At 41.1% G+C, this 21,907-nt stretch overlaps 1 protein-coding gene across 1 annotated transcript in view; it reads left to right on the top strand.

Annotated features, from left to right (window-relative positions):
• CNTNAP4 (contactin associated protein family member 4) overlaps positions 1-8,092 on the top strand; it is a 230,621-nt gene extending 222,529 nt beyond the window's left edge. The window contains exons 22-24 of the mRNA XM_054579166.1: positions 2,147-2,365; positions 2,702-2,773; positions 7,131-8,092. Coding sequence (XP_054435141.1) covers positions 2,147-2,365; positions 2,702-2,773; positions 7,131-7,324 — 485 coding nt within the window. The 3' untranslated portion in view covers positions 7,325-8,092. The remainder of the gene's footprint in view (positions 1-2,146; positions 2,366-2,701; positions 2,774-7,130) is intronic.
• The last annotated feature ends 13,815 nt before the right edge of the window (positions 8,093-21,907 follow it).

Here is a 21,907-nt window from a genome sequence, read left to right as displayed (position 1 = left end):
GACTACTAAGAGAATGGTGCTGTGAAAAGATTCATCTTTAAAGTAGGCACAAAAAAATTACCTCATTTATAAAGTTCTGTTCCAGATACACTCGTCACATTTGCTAATTTATTTCTTGATGGCATTATCACGCTTCAAGATTTTCATTAGTTCCTTTTTTCTGCACTTGTTTCTTGCCTCCCCCGCTGGAATGCAAGATGCTTGGATTGCAGAGAATTTGTTCCCTGTGTCTTTAGCTCTCAAACAATAAATACTCATTGACTAACTGTCCATTTTAACTTTTATAATATAAAAATTTTATACAGTAATTTATAGTAGGTAAAATGTTGTCAATTTGAAGGCAGGGTGTTTAAAAGTCACCTCATGTCAGATTTTTATCATAGAAATAAAACTTATCTAATCTATTTACGTTGGGGTTTTTTGTTTGTTTGTTTTGGTTCATAAGGTAAAAAAAAAATTTTAAAGCCTATAGAAATTTCACTCAAGATTTTAACCTTGTAGAAGAAATGGGGAAAACACTGTTCTGGTTATGTTGTTATTAAAATTTTTAATTTCTTGTTAAAGTAAAAAACAAACAAACAACATTCCAAGGCAAGAATGCTGTCCTACGTTTGACTGTATATCCATTCAAATGAGCGACTGCTGTGTGGTGGGACTAAGTTCTCTGGCTTATGTTCACAGACGAATTGCCTCCTGAGTAACAAGTTGATACTGGGTGTTGAGGGCGCGCTGTACATGCAGGGAGCTTGCCGCGCGGCCGGTGAGCCGCAGAGGGGTCATCTCCCAGCTCTGAGGCAGGGTGGCCTGCTGGCCGGGATGCGGCCCCGGAGGGGGACGGCTGGGGCTGAGGGCCATCTCCGCCACCGCGGCCGGAAAGTGATGTCATCTTTCTAATTTCTCGGTTTCTTTTTATAGTGAATGATACTCGTGATACTAAACATTTCATCAGTGTTTTTTATTATTAGGTATAAAATGTGAATGGAAATGGAGAAAAAGGAAGTGCCCTTCAGAAACCTTGATATGTGACAAAGACAGGTTCAATCAGGGCTGAGTTACCCAGAGTCACTTCAAGAATAGCTGCCCTCAAGCCAAAAATTAATAAGAATAAATAAATAAAGGGCACTGCATAAGATATGAACAGAGCAAATGAAAGAATCTGTCAATCAGAAAGTGGTTCATAAATAGAAGAAGCTTGTGGTTGGAAGTCCAACAAGCCTGGAGTCCAGTCATAATGCCAAGTGTATAATCAATCTCAGGCAAATCTCTTAAGGTCTTAACCTAAGGGTCTCGTTTACACACAAACATGCAAAATCCTTAGAACAGTGCCTAGCAAATATGTACTCAATAAATACTTAATTTATATTATATTATTTTTAAAAAGAGAAACCAAAATGCAAAGATGGCCCGTGCCTGCATATATGCAGTGCAGGGGAGAGTAGTCATGTTATGTATGATCATCCTGGGTGGACGGATGCACTGGAGTCTGATAACCTTTGAATTCTAAAATGCTACAATTAATTCCACTTTGTTTAGATTTCATGCTCTTCAAGCATAAAATAGAAATATATTCTTTGTTGTAAATCTATGAATGAATATTCTGGCATTCAAGCCAATCTCCATTCCAAGATAGTCCCATAGTAATTCAGCTCTCATTAGACTGAGGTGAGTCTATAGTAATGATAGGGGGCACGCAGATTATTCTAAGTGATAGGCAGGCAGAGGCATGGGGAGGAAGACAGTGAGAAAGGAAAGTTTTCACTGCTGCACGTGAGTAACTGGGGAGAGTCCCTAAAATTTGAGGTGTAAACTTTACTTCATGAGAACATTATCATGAACCTTCATCTGTTCGTAGCCTGACCCATTCTTATGGAGGCTTTAATCATTTCCAGAGAGTTTGCCATATTATATTTAATTAGCCATATTTCAAATCTTGCCTTCATTAACCTGAAAATTCTCACCAATTATTGTGGGAAGACTTAACGGGTCTGACTTTTTAAATAAAGACAAAAGAAAAGGGAATTTAGTCACCGCGCGTGTGCACACACACAGCTATCGCATTATCAGTATTATCAGATGCAGACATTCCATTTGTGTCCTCCCTGTTCTCCCTTGCGCTGCTACTATTGCCTCCTCTTTGTGTTTGCAGAGCCCAGCGACGTTGACCAGGAGACGGCGCTGGCTGGTGCTCAGGGCTTCCTGGGCTGTCTCTCTGCGGTGCAGCTCAGCCACGTGGCCCCTCTGAAGGCTGCTCTGCACCCCAGCCCCCCAGGCCTCATCACGGTCTCAGGACATGTGACGGAGTCCAGCTGTGTGGCCCAGGCTGGCACCGATGCCACATCCAGGGAAAGGACACACTCCTTTACAGGTGGCATATGGGTCTTCCTTTACTGGATCACAAACAGAGTTTGTGCATTAGATTTAAAATCCTCCAATGTTGCTGTTATGCCATCTTCTTGAGATGGCTTCTTAAAATTGGTGTTGTTTAACTTTCAGTTCTCTTTGCCATTTCTTTTCTAGATTCCCATTTTCCTGTGTATATGGGACATTACAGTTGATATTTCTTAAGTTTAAAATAACAGAGATCCCACATTGACCTACATTCTGTTCTGGTTTAAAACATTTGTGAATTTTTCAAAATTTCTTCTTTTTACTTGCCTATATCACCTCCTTTTCTTTTTTCTTTTTGGTCCTTTAACTGCAGATCATTCTGGAACAAGAGATGACAAAGAACCCCTAGCAAACACTACCAAAAGTGATTCTGCAGTAATTGGAGGTAATGGGAAGCATGAATGCACTCTTCTTTAGTTCTTAGTATCATTACTAGTAATGGTGAATTGTTAGCATTAGAGAACCTATTTATGAAGAATCCCAAGTGTTAGGCACTGAATGCTGAGGTCCATGGGGTGGCTTTATTATTTGTACTGAATTGTCTCACCGACTTCCTGAACTCCCAGCTTCCTTGGAGATTTTCAGTATAAATAGTTGATCATTTTATGGAAGTGCCACGCTTGAAGAATAGTTGCAAACTGTGTAATAATGAATATAATTTAGCTTGAAAATGGCCATCTACATTCCCTAGGTAATTCTGAATATATCTGAAGAAGTATCGTTTTTGATGGCTCCCTGGACATATCACTGCTTCCTCAAGGGTTTATGCAAAAAGTTGGAAAAACCCGAGAGTAACATTAGAAGCATATATGTTGCTTGAATGAGTAATAAATTAGGCATTTCTATGATTTAGATGCTACCATCAATAAATGTTACATTTTTAGGTGCATTTGTATCAAATATTACCGGTAGGCATATGGAATAAAAATGGTTCATAGTTATTTTAAACTGCAGAATTAACAAATTTTTGGGTTTACTAACAGGCAGTCAATCCATTTGGGCCACACCAGGCAGGGAAAAAAAAAAATTTAAGTATATCTTTCTGGTGGTAAAATAGTAGATTCTCTGAAACATAATTTATTCAATACCAATCCCAAAAATAAACTTTCTCTTCCAGATTAGTGATTTTAAGAATGTTATTAATCAGATTATTGAAATGTTCAGTATCTCATCTTTTCTCCATACTCTGTACATGATATTGACATAAAAAGTAAACATTTAATTATATTGGCAGATAATGAGATCACTCATTTACTTGGTCAACTTATGTGGACTTCGTATGGTTTTATTTTGTATACCCTTACTCATCTTGACATCAACTTCCTTTAAGTAGTTAGATTTTATTTAGACAGTATGGTACTGGTCTGGTCTTTGTGAGGATATTAACATCCCCATTGCTATTTCTTTAGCTTTTCTTTTTATCAAATCCATGGTATAGAAATTAGATACCTAAAATAGGATCCCCAGTTAGCTATGTAAGAAGCAAAAAACTCAAACCCTGTTAGAAGAGTCGTTAGTAATTACATGACTAAAAGAAACACATTAATATATTAGTAATACATTATATGGTAAAAATTCATTTAAAGCTATAGCATTTCAATCTCAACAATTTAAAACAGGTTTTCTAGTCCAACAGATTGTCTCAGTTACATAATGGTGCTTGCTATACATTCAATGAGCCTATATATAGGGAGATACAGATACAGGGAGAGATAAATAGTGATTATATAGTCAAGCCAAGGTTAGAACAAAGTATTTACTCTTTAGTATATCGTAGTTTTGGGCACAGATCATTGGCAAGATTTACAGAGTAAAGAAGAGGTGCATTGATAAGTCATTACGTGTTATTTTTAGAATAAAAAGAAGTTTCAGGTAACCTGTGAAATTCTTACTTGATTCAAATACATGGTGCAGAGAAGGGCCATATGGAAAGTTTGCAGCTGAGGGACTGGCCAGGGTCTACAGATCTGGATCTGGTGTCTGCTCTTGACCATTGCAGGGACTCAGCTTCAGAGGCAGAGCAGCTGGTCACGGCCATCTGAGCTCAGAAGGCCTTTTCCGGGCCCATGTGCAATTTATCTGCTAAACTGCAGAAAATCCTCCTCTAGTGCATTTCTCCATCTGGGAACATGTGGTAGAATTCTTTACCCATTGTCTAGTTATTCATAAATTGCACCACAGTGTAATGATAATTAATCCATTTAAGAATTTTCCACATTGGTTAAGTCCCCAATGTTCTACATTTCAGATGATCTTTTCTTCAGTTATAAACACTGAGTAACATAAGATAGAGAATTGATTTAATATGACATTTAAAAACTGGTGACCCAGATACTGTAAGGGCTTCCAGCCAGGCTACACAAAATGGATGGTCAGATTTAGACAAGAGGGAGCTCCATGATTTCATCTTAAAAAAACATTCATACAGAGTTTCAGATGGCAGTGCTGTGGAGTGCAGTGGTTGGCCATGTTTTATTTAGAATGTCTTTTGTTTTGTTTGCGTAACAGATTAAATCAGGGTTTTTCTTGGATACAACAAATTCTGACATAACATCTACCCCAAATTAAAGGATAAAATCATATACACTGAACAAACTAGTGTGTTTTGACTGTTTGGATGTCCTCTCTGGGCCAACGTGATGTTGATGTTTATTTTATAATTGCAGGAGCCTGCTCTCTTTAACATCTTCACCAGTTTTTCACATTGACACTGTTCAGAATATTTTTCTTAGACAAGAGGCCTATACCCAGACAACAGAGTTATTTATGGCAACTCAATTATTGCCTTTGTAAAAGTAGAGGCAAAATAAAACAACAAATGGGTATTCTCATTAGAAATACTATTTTTTAATATGGCTAATAATAACAAAGATAACCATACCCATTAATGAATTCTTCAGATTTGAAGTGCAGAATTTGGTTACTGCATTTATATTAGATTTATCTATATTGCTATGCTTCTCAGATAAGGCTGACCAAGACAACAGTTGCCTTAGCCATTAGCAATTATGACTGGCTATAGTGAGTCTGCCCCAAAAGCTATGCGCTCAAGGATCTTCTGTGACTGGTGAGACCCCTGGTAGGTTTGGCTTGGTTGGACTCCATTAGAGTTGTATACATTTAATTTAAATTAGAATGGAGACTCCTGGTTTTATGATAGAAGAGTTGATCCACATTGCTGTTTTCATTGTACCTATTTTTGTCTGAAATTTTTTTTAAAAAAGCATTAGTCAATAACTCTACTGACCTCATCCAAAAAGTCTTAGAAAACTCTCAAACTCATGGTGGCAGACAGTAGTTTTGCAAACTCTATCTTTCTTGCGAAAGCTTGACTTTATCATTGGCAGCATATACAGGCATGGGCAAAAGTAGGTTTACAGTTATTCATAGAGAAAAATACAAAATAATAAATAGTGACATAAGAATAAACTCTGTTTTGTATACTCCCAACTGTAAACCCTACTTTTGCCCACCCCTGTGTATTGTTAGTTGTTCTTCAAGGGACAGGCTTCATTCTGAAGAAAGTTCATTCATTTTTTAGAAAATATCTGCCAAATTTCCAAGTCAGAACAACCATAGTTTGTCTGTCAGTCATTCTTTCAAATGAAAACTGTGTTCACGAAGCAAAACACAACCCATTGAGCTCACAACTCACATGTTCACGCAGCACTTTTCCCGCAGAGGGCCACCATGCTTTGGGGCACACCAGAAGTACCCTAAGAAAAATTTTAATTTCACCACCCCAAATGTTAAAAAGACTTGTAGCCAAAGGTCAAGATGTAACGAAATGAGAAATTTTGGTGCTTCATCAGAGACGCTCTTCAGTGACCCTGGCCACCCCCTCCCACCCCCACTCCATGATCGCTCGCCCCCCACCCCCTCAGCAGCACAAGCCTTCTACTCCCTGAATTCGGCCACCACTCCCCTTTGGTAGCCATGGCTGGATTCAGGCTAAAGAAACAGGAGTTGTTGCCAGCCTTGCTTTACATTACCAGTGGATGTGTCAGTGCAATGAAAGAGCCATCTTAGAATTATCACAAAAATAGTTTGACCCTGTGGACCCCCTCAACACGTCACAGGGAGCCCCATGCCTTCCCGGATCACACTTAGGAGACTCCTGGCCTACTGCCAGGGCTGATAACCATCAATAGCTACCAACTGTGGTATATAAATGTTTTAATTACAATTAAATGTCTCAAAAAATCAGTATTCCTCATATAGAAATAATCTAAATATACCTGTATATGGGGATCGATATATTCCATTGGTCAGGAACTATTTATATATCTTATTCCTGCTATTCAGCAGATGACAAATTATTGAAAATCAACTTCATTAAAATGTTTACATATTTAAGTATAAAAAGACATTTAATTATTTTGGGGTGTTACTCCTATTCTATAATTTCAATATAATTAAAACCTGCCTGTGTATTAGTATGAAGTGATCGAAGGGTCTTAGAGACCTTCTTGTGTTAAATGTAAATGCACTGAATAAACCCAATACAATATGCATTCAGAGTAGCTGGAGGTGACTCCTCAAGGCAAATAGAACTCAGAAGTAAACTCAAAATATTATGATACCACTTGATCCAGAAATACCTGAAATTTTGATATTTCCAGTTTATGAAGCTGGATGCTTGGTTTAAGTAGAAGCTAATTTTACTGTTAATAATGAAGTCAAGGCAGTTTCTTTTCAGAGGAAAATTCTGACTTCGTACTTCTTTTCTCTTCTCCCACTAGGTCTGATAGCTGTTGTGATCTTTATCTTGCTGTGTATCACTGCCATAGCTGTTCGCATTTATCAGCAGAAAAGGTTATACAAAAGAAATGAGGCAAAAAGGTCAGAGAACGTAGACGGTGCTGAGGCTGTTTTGAAAAGTGAGCTTAACAGACAAAATGCAGTCAGTGAAAATCAGAAAGAGTACTTTTTCTGATTGGCAGCTACGATTTAACTTATATTTACGACAGTGTGTTTTAATAGTCAGGGGCTCTATATGGACATTAAAAAAAAAAAAGTTCTTGCATTGAAAGTGCAGGCAGCGGCTTTGCAGCACTGCCACCTTGCCATTCCCCGACGCGACAGGCTCCAGGAGGCCACCTCCAGCGACACGTTTCCCATAGCAGCCATTCTCTGTATCAAGGATTTAGGTGTTGCTGTTGATTTCCAGCTATTCTGAGATGATCTAAAACAGAAATTTAACTGGCTTGATGACTACGGTTTTTGATACTGTAGCCCTGGTCTCTCAACCAGGTCATCCATAAGCTTTGTTAGAGTTAAATAACAAAACTGGACTCTCATGGCCTCCTTTATTTGAAAACACTATGCTGTGTTTGCTCTAGTGTTCCCCTGGTGTTATTCATAGGCCTGGAAATGCTTCCAAGATCCTGTTTGGCCGGTGTTTGCATCTTAGTGGCCCAAAGCATTTAAACAAAACCCTTTGCCTTTCTCTGTATTACATTCAATACAATTTATCAGTAGTCTTGAAAGATGTTTTGTTGTCATTCGTTTGTTTGTATTGCTCTTCTTCCGTTTGACTGTTCTTAATGATTCTTTAATCCATTGGATTTTGAGTGTCAGAATTCAGCTCTGAACCTGGGATTCATATGTAAAAACACTCAGAAAGTGCATTGGTCCTCATTGTGTGATGTCTGACCTTTAAAAATTTTTCTATTTAATTTGCTGTTGTTTGGTGGGGGCAGTAGTTAAGACCTTGGATATTGTCCATTTCCCAGAGATTGTGAAATCTTTGCAACTAAATTTGTTGATATAAAAACACAATTCTTAACACTGCAAAATATTATTTTTATTTACAACTGTGATATCACAAATGAAATATACTTCTGAGAATATTTTCCCCAAATGTTATTTCCTTTATAGGTTTATTCTGTTTTTCTGAAGTTTATCACCAGTTTTTCTTTGATCTCCCGCCCCTGTATTCCACGGGGCACGGTCTTATGAATTAGGAAAAAAGAGACCCTTTAACGTGGAGAGCGCCATTCCCGTCCCACAATGTATTCCCCTCAGGCATGCACTTTGCTCTGCGCCGACCCCCGGGGCACACCCTGAAATACACGCTGAAACCGCGCCCCCTTTCTGCAAAACCCATGGAGCGATGAACGGCTGCGCATTCTTAAAGGGTGATGACAGATTATCTAATATATACTAAGTATGTCTCTCTAGTCACTTCTCATTTACGATGGTGGGTTATACTTACGATGATGGTACATTTATCAAAACGTACCAAAAGTCAGTATTGCCTCCTGACTAGTACCTTCTGATTAGGGGATATGCACATACCAGGAGATTAAAGGATTTCTGTATGAAACTGATAACAATAATTAATTTTAAGGCCATGTAAACAAGATACTTGCATGTAGCTATCTTTGAATTCCACAAGACAATTGAATAATAAAGACACTTTGCTATTTATAATCAACACTTTCCAGATGCTTGCTAAAGAAAAATGGATTCCTTAGTTTGTCTATACCCAAATAATTTGGAAATATGAAAGTTACGGATCTTTTTTCTTTCTTAACTCTCCCACAAAACCACCTGTCTTTTCTCATAGTACTATGTCCATTTTGATGTTTTTACAAATGCCTGACTAAATCCTGAGAGTATGAAGGAACACAGTAGTTCATGAAGGGCCTGCGTTGACAAATGGCATACTCTCTATGTTTTAATTGAAAGACTTGTGGTGGCGGCTGTTGAAGGACTGAACACAGAAAGGGTAGTTTTTATTTGATGCAAAGCTGCATATAACATCACAACAGCCTGAATCTTTTCCAGATGTTTATGTTACTTAGTAGCAGCATTAACCTGGTTGGGAGCTGGGAGGCAGACAAGGCTGGAGATGGTGAAGCCCTCGCTGCTCTGTGGCCTACGCTGCTAGAAGCTCAACGTCGTGGCACCCAAGTGCACCTCATTTCCTACGCCATGGCTCTCATTTCCTGATTCGTAATCTTTGTTCCTTCTTTTTTCTTGACAAATTGCAGTTTTGAAATAAAATGCACAATATATTTTAAGAAACATTGTATAAAGGTTTAAAATGAGGAAATCATACTGGGTTTTTTTCCCCTCAAAACAGTAAAAAGATGTGCAGATGTACGCCTTCTCTACTGGTACGTGTGTTTTTTGGAACCTATTGTATATGCTGTGATTATTATGAATTGTTAACAAAAGCTGTATTTATAATGTATTTTTTCTTTTAAATGGATTCAGAAATGAAAGAAAAAAATAGAAAAATGTTTACTGATTGTAACAAGTAAAGGAAATTAAACTAAACTAAGTTTTTCCAGAGAAGAATGATTTTACTGTTAGCAATTGTTCGTATGTTGAAAGATTATTATGTATGTAGATTGGGGGATGTCCTTTTACTTCTGCAGAGATCTTGGCCATGGACACTGTGTAGATGCACAGGTTTATATGGAAAAATACAGGGTAGATTTACACTGGTGAGTATGCAAAACAGAGTTATTCCTGCATTATTATTTATTCTAGTATTTTCCATATGAACAACTGTCAACCTACTTATGCCCGACCCTGGATGGTGCAACTTTCTGTAATATAAAAGCTTAAAAAATTCTTGGTGATTTCAAATGAAAACAATACATAATTAACATTCTTTTTTGGCGATATGCAAATAGAGTGGAGTTAGTGTGGCATACGCAATGGGGGTCATCCGCGGGAAATGACATCTTAATTTTCTAGAAACAATGCCACCAAAATAGCCTTTGTCCACTCTAGAAGATAACTCCCTTTTTCTCTCAATTCTTTCCCAAGTGTTTCTCTTTAAAGCACATTTAATCAATTCTTTAGATGGTAAATTAAAGACAAGCAGCAGCAGCAGCCAGACAACCAACCAAACAGAAATCAATTATTTAAAATTATCTTCCATTAGATGGTATTGTCCTTCATCTATAACCAACTTGGAACAAAGTCCGGCATGCAACTGGAGAGCACTGATGTATTATTTAGTGTGGACAGCTCGGTTTTCCAGATGAAATGTCCACGATGCAGATATGTGAGGCGATGCCCCCAGGGGGACGTGTCGCAGCATGACAGTGGTGAAGCGGTGGCTAGAGTTTACTTTCCCCTCCACATTCTGCTGATCTTAGTGCCTGCAAGACCTGGAGCTTTGACAATTATTTACTAGTGCAGAAAATTTGAGGGATCTTGATATCTTCTTTGTCCAGCATGACCTGTAATTCTAGATCTTTTCCATGTCCTTTTAAAATGAACATAAACCCTTATTTGATAGGTCATTGCCATTAATGGGTTTGATTTTCTTTAAAAAATATTTATTATCATCCTTGACTCTAGGAAAGAGAATGTTAACTGGAGCACTTTTATATAGTATGGGAAATATGCCATATGAGTTAGAGCTGACTAATTTAGGTATCAAATATGCTCCTTATGACAGAAGAAAGATGACACATTTCATATCAAAATGTGGTCAGGTGATTGACTCTCCCATCATGTATCAAGTAAATGATGAATTACCAGCTACGTTCAATATGTCCTGCTTGTCTTCTGTTTTCCCAAAGTTTGGAAGATGGAGAATGGTAACAGGGAAGAAAAAGTTCAGAAGCCAACTGTGTGTTGGAGATGCGTGTGAGTGAGAACGTGCATGCCTACAAGAAAGAATGCGGACTGAGGAGAAAGGGAATATGAAACCGTGTGCATACAGTGTGGTAAGAGTGGGACTTTTGGTGGATCAATAGGTTCCCTGAAACCTAGCTCTGAAGACTCGCAAATGAAAACAAAGTGGGATGGAAAACAATCTGACCCACGATTATATGATAATGTTGGTTTCTCCAATGCAATCATTTTTTGTCTTCTATTTATGACATTATCTTTAAATTTGTATTAAACTACATGCATATGTTTTAAAATTCAAAGAGCATGAGAAGTCTTACAAAGACAAGTAGCTCTCCATCACCATATCTGCGCCCTCCCCCCCCCCCCCAAATTTTGAGCTCTCTGGGCTGTGTCTTTTCAGCTCTCGCCATGTTTCTTAGTTACATCCTGTACAGGCTGGGTTCCCTGGGAAGCAAACTCTGTGACAGAGATGATCAGGGGAGAGATTCATTAGCAAGTGCTGCAGCTGTCAGCGTCGGTCGGGGCAGGGGGGAGGCAGCACAGGGCATCTGGAGAAGCCAACCCTGTGGATGTGGCCCCTGCAGAGACGCCCTGAGCTGACATGAGGGGGCTGTGCATTTAGACGCCGTGTCAGCCAGACCGTGGATGCTGGATGCCTCATGAAGTGAGTGTGAACTTGGACGGACAGCCCTCTTTGGCTTAGGCAGTTCCTGAAGAGGGCGGACAAACCTCCTCAGCATCTGGGGAAAAGAAATCATTTATCCTGAAACGGGGACTGGGTGACACAGTGCAGCGTCCCCGAGGGTCTCACCCCGTGCTGCGCAGATCCACCTGCTTCCTGGAAGCTCTGCGAGAAGCTCCTTCCGGAATCTCATAGGCCTTGTTTCCAAGGGGAGACTTACACAAGGGCAGACGATGGAAGGACCCTAGAATACGCCCCTGCAGGTGGTCTCTTGGCTGCAACTGGTACCAGTCCTCCCCCCTGCTGCCCACACCAGCCTCCCACAGCTCCAGCTGACAGCTCTGCAGAGTCGGAGCCCTTGTCTCCTCTGACCTCGGGCTGTAGCTGCTATGCATTTGCATTTATTGTTAACACTGGTCAAAAGAGTATCTACATACCCAGCAAATCCTTCCTGTCTCCCTAGTATAACAGCTCTATCATTAGCGTTCAGGGACCGTTACCCTGACACAGCTTCCCACCTAACATTGCAGCAGCCACAGGGTCACTTTTCAGCCAAGGATGTGTGGGAGGCGCACACCGCGAGCTACGCCGGTCTTTCCATGCCCTGCCACATCACCAGGGGGCCTCAGGGGGCCCTCCTGGGTGGGGTAGGCCGATGCCTTGAGGGCAGTAAAGGCAACCTTTAGCCGGAATACGTAGTGATTCCAATCAAAAGTAATCTCTGTCCCTTTTCGGGGTGCAGTCAACTTGCCACGGAATGGATGGCCTTGTAGAGGGGAACCACGTTGCAGAAGGAGCACTGATCCCTGTTGCCTACGATTTGAACAGGCGGGGGCGGTGGTAGCGCCCTCAGCCTTGAGCGGTAGCTCATGCTGCTTGGTGATGCGTTGCTTCCATTCCTGCCTCCAAGGCCACTCTGTTCACACAGCCGTTGTACCAGCAGTTCAGTGGCCAGGGATTGAGGTTGTGTGATAGCAGCTGGCTAAGTCGCTCTGTTAGCTTGGCTGTCTACTGTTGAGTCCATGGCAGCGCATGCTTCCTGGCAGGCAAAGGTCTTCGCAATCCATGCCCCCATCCACATGCCCCTTCCTCAGACTCCTTCCATGCCCTGACGGACTGGGCAGATAGCTGCCTCGAGGGCCGTATCTGTTACAACCTTGGGCCACTTATCTCACACAAAGTGAATGACCAGGGGCACCATCCAAAAGTTCTTGGGAGGAAGGTTTGTCCCCGCCTCTGTCATTCTGTGCTGCCCTGACTGGGACTGCATCCCAGCCAAGCAACGTGCAAAGCAGGTGGCGGCCCGGGTGTGGTTCCTGCGCAGGCCGCCGTTTCCGGGCCTCTGCCCTCGAGCCCTGGAGCCTAAGTGACTGCACTGCCTGGGCGGCCAGTGCAGCGGCCGAGCGTGGTGTTCTGATGGCGCGGTCTCCGCAGGCTGCACCGTCTTGGAGAGGGAGTGTTAACAGCGCCATGGGGCAAGACTGTTGCTCGCTCCAGGTTCCCACAACTTGTTTCTAACTGTCCTCTCTGATAGGTTTGGAGGAGGACGCAATTTTCAGATCAACATCTACATATTGTATACCTGAGAATATGTTCCTCTGCTCTAGCAAAAGTACCAACATCTGGCTTAGCAACTCAATACAGTTTCCTGCAAACGAATCCCTCTTTGCCGCATAAGGTAATACACTCGCAGGCCGCAGGGACAAGGATGTGGGTGGCTTGGAGGGGCCGTCAGTCTGCCTACCACACCCCGTCCACTGGGATGCTCTTCATCCAACTGGCTTGATACCTTTCTCTCCAGACCCCTTTTCTTTGAACTCTTCTGTAGAGAAACCTGCATTCAGGGGTCTCTCTGAGCTTCTGTGTGTGAAATGCTTGTGAACTGAAGGCCTGTCCCCATGATTCCTGAGTTAGGTGTGTAATGTCTGATCTACTTCTTTACATGGTCTCACTTTTCTTATCTGGAGGAAATGCGAATGGTCGGTGGATCCAGCCAGAGCAGAGGCAGGGCTCCTTGTGGCCTGGGCTTCTTGCTAACCCTTCTCTGCCTGAGAGAAAGGATCAGAAATCCCCGTAACTGGATTTGCTCAAGTGACTTCAAATTGCCTTTCTTACTATTAGGAGCTCTAACCATTATTTTTTGGAAAGTCATTAAATTATTAATATTGATTTTATCAAGCCATAAAGTAGCAAGAGCAGTTCCTATAATTCTTTGCGTCATGCCAGACTAATTTGTGTTTGCTTTTAATAAAATAATTTCTTCACTCCATGTGCTGATACTAGACATGACTGTATGCCTATTGAACTAACACACCTGCTTCTAAGCTGTTCATATGAGAAACTTTCTGATAATGTTTCTCTGAATGAATTCATGTTTTCTTTGAAAACAAGCTGTTAATAACTATTCATGTTACTCTGTATTCAGAAGGAACAAATTAATTTTTTAAAGATTTTATTTATTTATTTTTAGAGAGAGAGGAAGGGAGGGAGAAACAGAGGGAGAGGAACTTCGATGTGAGAAACATTGATCGGTTGCCTCTCACAACTGGGAACCCGGCCTGCAGCCCAGGCATGTGTCCTGACCAGGGATCGAACTGATGACCTTTTGGTTTGCAGGCCAGTGCTCAATCCCCTGAGCCACCCCAGCCAGGGCAACACATTAATTTTTTAATTTAGCAGTGAAATGACCTGTTCTTCCAAAATATATATTAAAAGAAGGTAGTCACAAATGACTATGTGATTGAGGCTCTTTGCAATAATTTTTTCATTTAAGATATTTAGTCAAGTTGTCTTAGTAGAACTCTATAGCATGAAATAAATTATCATAGAATGGCATCTTCTGAAATAGCATTGTAGTTACATGAAAGGAAATAAGTCAAATATAACAGAAAAGCATTTTATCATATCAGAAAATATTCAGAAACTAAAACAGATACTGACCAAACTAATTTCCACCGCGAATCCTTCTGTTAAGGGCTGTAGCAGCAAAAATGCTGGTGGTGGCTTCTGAATGGTGTCACATTTCTGTCCCGTAGACTTTTTCTATCAGTAATTTGTATGAGAAAGAAAATATATCATCTTTCCTGATGACTTTCTTAGTGGAAATTTAGTACCATTTGGCCTTTCCATAGTTAAAATTTCATGATATATGAAATTGATATGAGGCTAAATGCCTCTAAAAATTTCTTTGAGCAATTTCTACTTTTCTATTGGCTTCGATCATGAAATTGAAGCTTAGCAATAGAATTTAAGCTACCAAATATCACATAAACATAGTCAATCCTTGAAGTCCTTCATTTGAAGGGAAATATTTTCTGAAATATTAATAGTACTGTACAAATGAAACCACTACTAAATTGCTAAAAAAAAAAAACCCCACAGTTGTGCATATGCCGCTACTTTTATGCCATGTGAACACTCGTCCACTGAAGGAGCGGGTGAAGGGCAAGGGTTAGAAACCCCCACTGGCCCCCGAAACCGGTGCAGGCCTCCACCGGTGCCTTCAGCCTTCGCACTGTCCTTTCCTTTAACACCCAAGTGAGAGTGGTTGCAGCCCCGCCTCAGGGCTGGAGGAGTCGATCCCTCAGGTGCATATGCCTCCTCCCCGCCAAGATCTCCTGGAGGCCCTGAGGGACCGTGTCACATACATGAACCCTTCCTGGTCCTTCCACGTTACTTTAAGCAGCTGCCCACGTCAGACCATTACTCCAGTGACCAAACTAGAGTCTAGTGTAAGCCAAGCAGGTTAACTCTGTAATTTGTGACCAGCTTCTGTTGGTGGCAACTCAAATTTTTCTCTTAATTCACCAAACACGGGGAGACTGGACTGTAAGATTTACGAGAAGAATTATAGACATGTTGGAAATAATGTAAAAGAATTACAAATTGGGAAAACTGAGTTGAATTGGCTATCAATTCCCACACTCCCTACGGTCCCCCAGTCGCGCCCGTGCAGAGAGTCACTCTGCTTCACCCTCTGTGCTGTCCTCTCGCTCACGGCGGCTCAGCTGCCTTCCCCCGCAGCGCTCAGAACCTGAAGACCACAGCCCCGGGGGAAGCGCAGTTGCTTGCTGATTTTTTCCGCCCCAGGGTGAATGACATGCATGTACATCACTCAGGGGGAACCTTAACCCCAGAGGCAGAAGAGGGTCTAGCTCCCAAGTCCCTGCCAGGATAAGTCAAGGGCTTGCCGGTGACGTTTCCCGGAGCATGGACGACCCACCCGTCCTCGCCGAGTTCCAGGTGGCAGACTTTGATACGCTCTCTCTGGTGCATTCTGTGGACTCACCACTGGGTTAATAGGGTTAACCTCATCTGTCATGCTCAAAGCCTCACTCCAACAATGTGTCACTCTGTAACTCCGGCCGCCGCCTCTTCCAGTGTTTCCCATTCTGCGGAGCAGCAGCATCATCCGCCTAGTTGCCAAAAGTTGAAATCAAACCAGGAATCCGTTTGTATCTCGCTCCTTATTTGATCCATCACCATGTATGTCTGCTCATCCCTCAAATATATCATAAATCATCAGAAAGGAAGACTGCAGCAAAGATACATAATTATCTTTCCATAACTGGATGACCACTAAAAATGCCTAAATTTGAAAGAATAAAAGGAAAGAAAGCAAGCTAGCTTCTCAACAGTTATCTGATGTAAAACTTTGTTGAGTTTATGTAAGATGTAATTAGTATGTGCTCACAATGATAAAATATGTGCTCACCATGATGAGAATTGAGATTAGCTTAATAGAAAAGGGGTTCGGTTTGACCACAATAGATTTCACAGTAGTGTGTTTGAACTGGAAAAAATGGGGATTTTCAATATTGGAAGGACCTTCCGTAATTTGTTGGGTTGGGTGGATTATGTTTTCTAATACAGTTCTGTTTGGTTTTAAAATTGCTGTGCTTGAAATCCATGCGGATTAGGCAGAGAGAGAGCGCAGGAAGGTGGGGTGGGGAAGAGAGAGAGCCAGACAGACAAGACACCGCCTCCTGTTGGCGCAGGGCTGCAGTTCACCCGAGCGCTGGCTGCGGGCGGGGGCCTGTGGGCGCTTGCGCAAGTCAGCAGGGCTCCCTGAAAGAGAGACTCTGGCATCGAGGGTGATTGAGGGTGATTGTTTTCTCTTACTTGATTAAAACTGTAGTAACATAGACAGTCCTCCAGTTATTTTTTATGCAGCCTACTGACTATTGTTTTTCTTTTTAAATGGACATTTACTACCTATTTAGAACAATAAAATACCTCAAAGCAAACATTAAGCAAAATGCAGCTTATCTATCACATGCCCAACTTCTCTTGATAGTAATAACCATGAATACAGTGTCCATTACATGGTAAATGCTACATTTTTTATAAGTTGCTCCATAGATCCACCTTGTGATCACTAATAAACCTATTTAGAAAGTATCCAATTAAAGAAAATCTTAATGAGAGCCAATAACTCAGTGCCCTAAATTTTATTTTTGAGGCATTGAAATGTGTTTTAAATGAGTCATGTTATATACATTAGTGCTAAAAATGTCACCCTTGTTCAATACCAATTCACCCACAATAACACTTATGGGCAATTAACATTTCATTTTGCATGCTATATACATCAGTAATTTTCTTTTACTTATTGTAATGTTTAAAGAGCGTGACTGCATTTATAGTAAGTGCATTTCATTGGTAACCAGGCTGAACTTTTACTCATCGGCGGGCCTGGCAGTGTATATGGGAGAGTGTGTCCACTCGGCACTGGTGGAAACTTTTAGAAGAATAAATTCAAATGTGTCCCAGGAAAAAAAGACCGCCTCATTAGTGTTTGAGGTTTAATTGGCAAATAGCACAAGAAAGGAGGGGGACACCTGAAAATGCTGTCTCTATTTAATTTTTTTTTAATTTGAAGACTTAACAAAGAAGTTGTAAAACCAGTAGCAAAGAATCTGTGTTTGCCCTTCCCTCATCCTCCCTCACATTAACAACTTACGTAACTATATTTCCCTTCTGAAAACCAGGGAATTAGTGTTGGACACCAGCCTGCAGATCTTAGGCCAGTTCCTCTTTCCCCCGCACACCCTGTTTTGTTCCAGAAGCCAGCCCAGGGTTTCTGATTGTGTTTAGTTGCTGTGTCTCTTTAATGTCCTCCCCTCTGTGACAACTCCTTACTCTCTCCTTGTTTTTCATGACCGTGACACTTCTGATATTTTAGAATAATGGACCGTTTTGTGGAATGGCACTCGATTTGGGTCTGCCTGATGTTTTCTCATGATTAAATTGAGCTTACGCATTTGGGGGCAAGAATACCACCGAAATGATACTGTGTCCTTCTCAGTTCCTAATGTCATTGGGTACATGATGTCAATGTGTTTTATTGCTTGTGATGTGGACCTTGAATCCTTGGTTAATGTGATATTTGTCACCGCCCTTTGTAAAATTACTTCTAGCCTTGGCTGAGATCCTGTTTCTCCTTAAAATTGCCCCCACTAACTTCAGCATTCATTGGTGGATCTTGCCCCCTACAGCCACGACGACGGTGGTGGGCGCCAAAGCGCACTTCTGCGGCTCCCTCATTCCTTCCACATTTATTCATTTGGATGTGTGCGTAAGGAAGAGCTGCCCTTCTCTACCATTTAATCGTTTATTTAGTTACTTATATAAGTACGGACATGTACATATTTATTTTAGTCCGTCATGCAGCACTCTGACTATTTGCTTTGCTGCTTAAATTGTTTCATACTCACTTTCTTGGTGATGGCCCCGGTGAGGTCTAAGGACAGACACAGAGTGTCCTGTGATCAAGTCAGCTGAGTTTCTGTTAAAGAAATTAAAGTATTGATGTTTAACTAACCACGAATACTTCATATTTCTAGGAGGAAAATACCTAATGGCGCAAGAATAAATAACCATGCTTTTCCATTTAAAACGCATTTCTAGACCTCGACAATTTTAAGCACAGCTCAGTTCAATTTAAGCCTGGTTTCCCTTCCCTTCGCCTCGATTGCAGGAGGGGACCTAGGATTTCTCTTTCAACATGGCTGTTTCAAATAGTCCATGTTGCTATTTCCAAAGATAAAAAGCCAGCCACTCGTTAAAATGGAATGGACAGATTTTAATTAGTAATAGCTATTGCAATAGGGAAAATGGTCCAGAATGAACTTGACTCAATTTGGGTTTGTGCAGAGCTGACTGGGGATTTTAAAGGGAGGAGTATGGAGTCAGGAGGGAGGTGAGGGGGCGCAGCAGAGTCAGGGAGGTGAACATGGCAAGTGGTTGGTTATAAATTATAAATGCCGTTGGTCCAGCTGTGTGCGCCTGCTGGTAATTATGGAAGTGAGGCTCTGTCCCCCTGTCTTCGGGTACTGGTGGGAACAAAGAGCAGACGATTTTGGCCCCCAGATTTTTCAGTCAGGCCCTTTAAGGGGGGGTTAGTGCAACTATTCACAGCACAAAGTTGAGTCCTAGTGGAGAAGAGGGATCGGAGGATCCTGCTGGAGTTTGGTGCAGAGGAAAATCTTTGTCACGGTACCTTCTGGCTCTTTGTCCTTTTGTTGATGCTAATTGTTTTGTTCCGATTAACACAAAAATATAATCATGATTTTCTTCTGCAGACACTAGAGCTCTGAAGCTTCTGGGTCACTTTTTAAGAATGTGTGCTTTTTGACACACAGGTTTTTTTCTCATCCTCACGGGGCCTGGCTGTGCGCTGTGGGCGTGTGTCCAACGCAAGGAGGCCCCCAGGCCCCCCACCGCCTGCTTTCCCCGCTGCAGCCGCCTGCCGGCAGCCTGTGTTCCCGCAGTGCTTCAGAGGGCACGGTGGCTCTTCTGAACTCAAATTTTTAAGGGACCAAAAGGTTGCCTTCAGATATTTTAACCACAGTATGTGACACACCAAATATGTGTATGTATACAACATGTACACACATATACACACACATGTATGTGCCTGTGTCCTTTATGTGTTCTCTGTGTGCTTATGTGTGGTTTAGGTACTCTATGTGTATGTTTTCTTTTACCGTACTTGTCTTAACGGTGAAAGATGTTTTAAAAATCTATTTTGCTGGAAATTCTAAAGGCAGTTAGATGATTTTCCAAGTGAGATGGTAAGAGGAAACATTGTAAATAGCTTTGCAGACTCATTTGCCTTGCTAAGCTTTCAGAGCGCCTCTTTCCTTCCAATTAGCTATGTCTATTTAACAACACAAACTCCGCACCTTCTCATCACAGCCTCCGGAAGATACATCTTGTAAGTCCTAACGAGTAACTTTCAATGTTATTTGTATAAATGCAAGCAGGATGTGTAAGCTTGGCATATACTAAGTGCTATATAAGTGTTAATGGCTTTTATTATGCATTTCACCTCAATCCAAACAACTGACTCATCAGTAATAATAATTTCCAAGCATTATTAAACAGAAATGGGAGAACATTTGTTGTTTCACAATTAAAGCATAAATTCAAAGCATCTCCAAAGTTGTTTCCAAATTTCTTCCCAAGATGCGATAGGAACGTGAGTAAATGCTTAGGGTTTCTATGACTTAGATCAACATTCTCTATGTATATTAGATGCAGTTCTCAAAATTTAGTGAAATAAGTCATCTCAGCTGTGTATTCCCAGTCCCCCAAGTCAAGTGATTCTGATTAAACGTGAGCAACAGGAATTTGCACTTTTAATCAGAGCCTAGAGCCGGTGGCCCGCGAGCTGCTCTCAGGTGTGGCTCGTCGCCCGGAGGCGCCGAGGGAGGGCGGCGGAACGGGCCGTGCCTGTAAGTAGCGCCGGCCAGGCGGGGGCGCCGGCGCCCGCTCGCCTCGGCTTCCGGGAAGGCGGAGAAGCAGGACCGTTTTGGGGAAGCGTGGTGAGTGAGTCCTCTTTCTCAGCAAGCCAGAAACCACCCAACCTTTGCATTTGAACTCTGCTTCAGTGTTGCATTTATTGACAAATAAGTCATCTCAGTATTGATTTCAGGAAGAGGAAGTAACTTTAAATGTGTGTTTTCAAAATAAGTACCCACCTTACAGCTGCAATGTCACCTAAGAAAAGGTTAAAACATGAATGTCTTGGTGTTTTTTTAATCAATTGCAATTTTTAACTTAATTTTTCTAAAACATAATGATGTATTCTTTCCTGGCATGTGGTGTGGGCAGAAACCATGGGTTCATATGATTTGTCTACGATTGAAGTTTGTTTTTTTTTTTGTTTTTTTGTTTTTTTTGGTGCGCCACTTTTTTCACTCTTTTGTTTCTATTTATTTTCGAATTTGAATAAAAGATAATGTAGCAATCAGGTTTCACTTCAAGCATAATGTAACTCCTTTGAAGTTTATGAGCAAATGCCTAGTGTGCTGAATGATCTAATGCTCAATTTAGTTGAGTATCTTCTGAGCTATGAATGTATCAGGACTCCCTAGTTTCTAGGAATTAAACAAATAACAACCATGTGAATGTAAAAGATTTTTTGACCTGGGGATGTGAACATACTCTCAAAGTGATGTAGCAAAATATTTATTTTATTGACAATGCAAGATACCCTCCAAAAAAATTCCCCCAAATCTAGCTTTTAAAACACCATTGCAAAGAAATAGGCTGAGATGTAACATAAATTCATGGGGAGGCTAATAACATTTCAAAAACATGGATGCCTATTTTAAAGGGAGGGAAGAAATATTGAATAATATCTTAGAATTTATCAAAGTGGTCTGATCATAGAATCACACAGAAATCTGTTGTTGTAATTATTATTTTTATCACTTGTCATACTAAAACCAAAGCATCATGAAGGCAGAAAATTAAATTTTAGACCAATTGGTTTTAATTACTATAGGTGTGTCATGATGGAAGTTTCCAGTAAGCTTGTTTTAAGTGTAAAACTGGATATTGAGAGAGTGGAGATGTAAGTAGGGAGAAAAGTTGCATAAGAATTACGGTTAAAGCTCTAGGAGAATGTGAGATAAACAGCAAATAGAGCAGAAATAGAACAGCTGAAGATCATTTATTAATCTGTTTGTTGGCTTTGCCTATAGTGAATGTTTTCCCTAAAACACTATTTGTGAAGTTAAGATAAAAAAGGAACACAAACTTCGAATACTCAACATTTGCATTTCATATAGTTAGAGACGTCTGACGGGCAAGTTACCTGGAGCCGTCTGTGCCTGTCAGTTTTAACCTGCACACAAATCACCAGGGAGCTCGTTAAAGCCGGTTCTGACTCCTGGTCTGGGGTTCGCCCTGAGCGTCTGCATTTCCGACAAACTCCCAGGGATG

The sequence above is a fragment of the Pteronotus mesoamericanus genome, unplaced genomic scaffold (assembly GCF_021234165.1).
Source record: "Pteronotus mesoamericanus isolate MK-2021 breed Mesoamerican mustached bat unplaced genomic scaffold, CSHL_Meso_final contig_52, whole genome shotgun sequence".
In the NCBI taxonomy this organism is placed as follows: domain Eukaryota; kingdom Metazoa; phylum Chordata; class Mammalia; order Chiroptera; family Mormoopidae; genus Pteronotus; species Pteronotus mesoamericanus.
The sequence above is the reverse complement of the archived record's forward strand: the minus strand, read 5'-3'. Positions and strand labels throughout refer to the sequence as shown.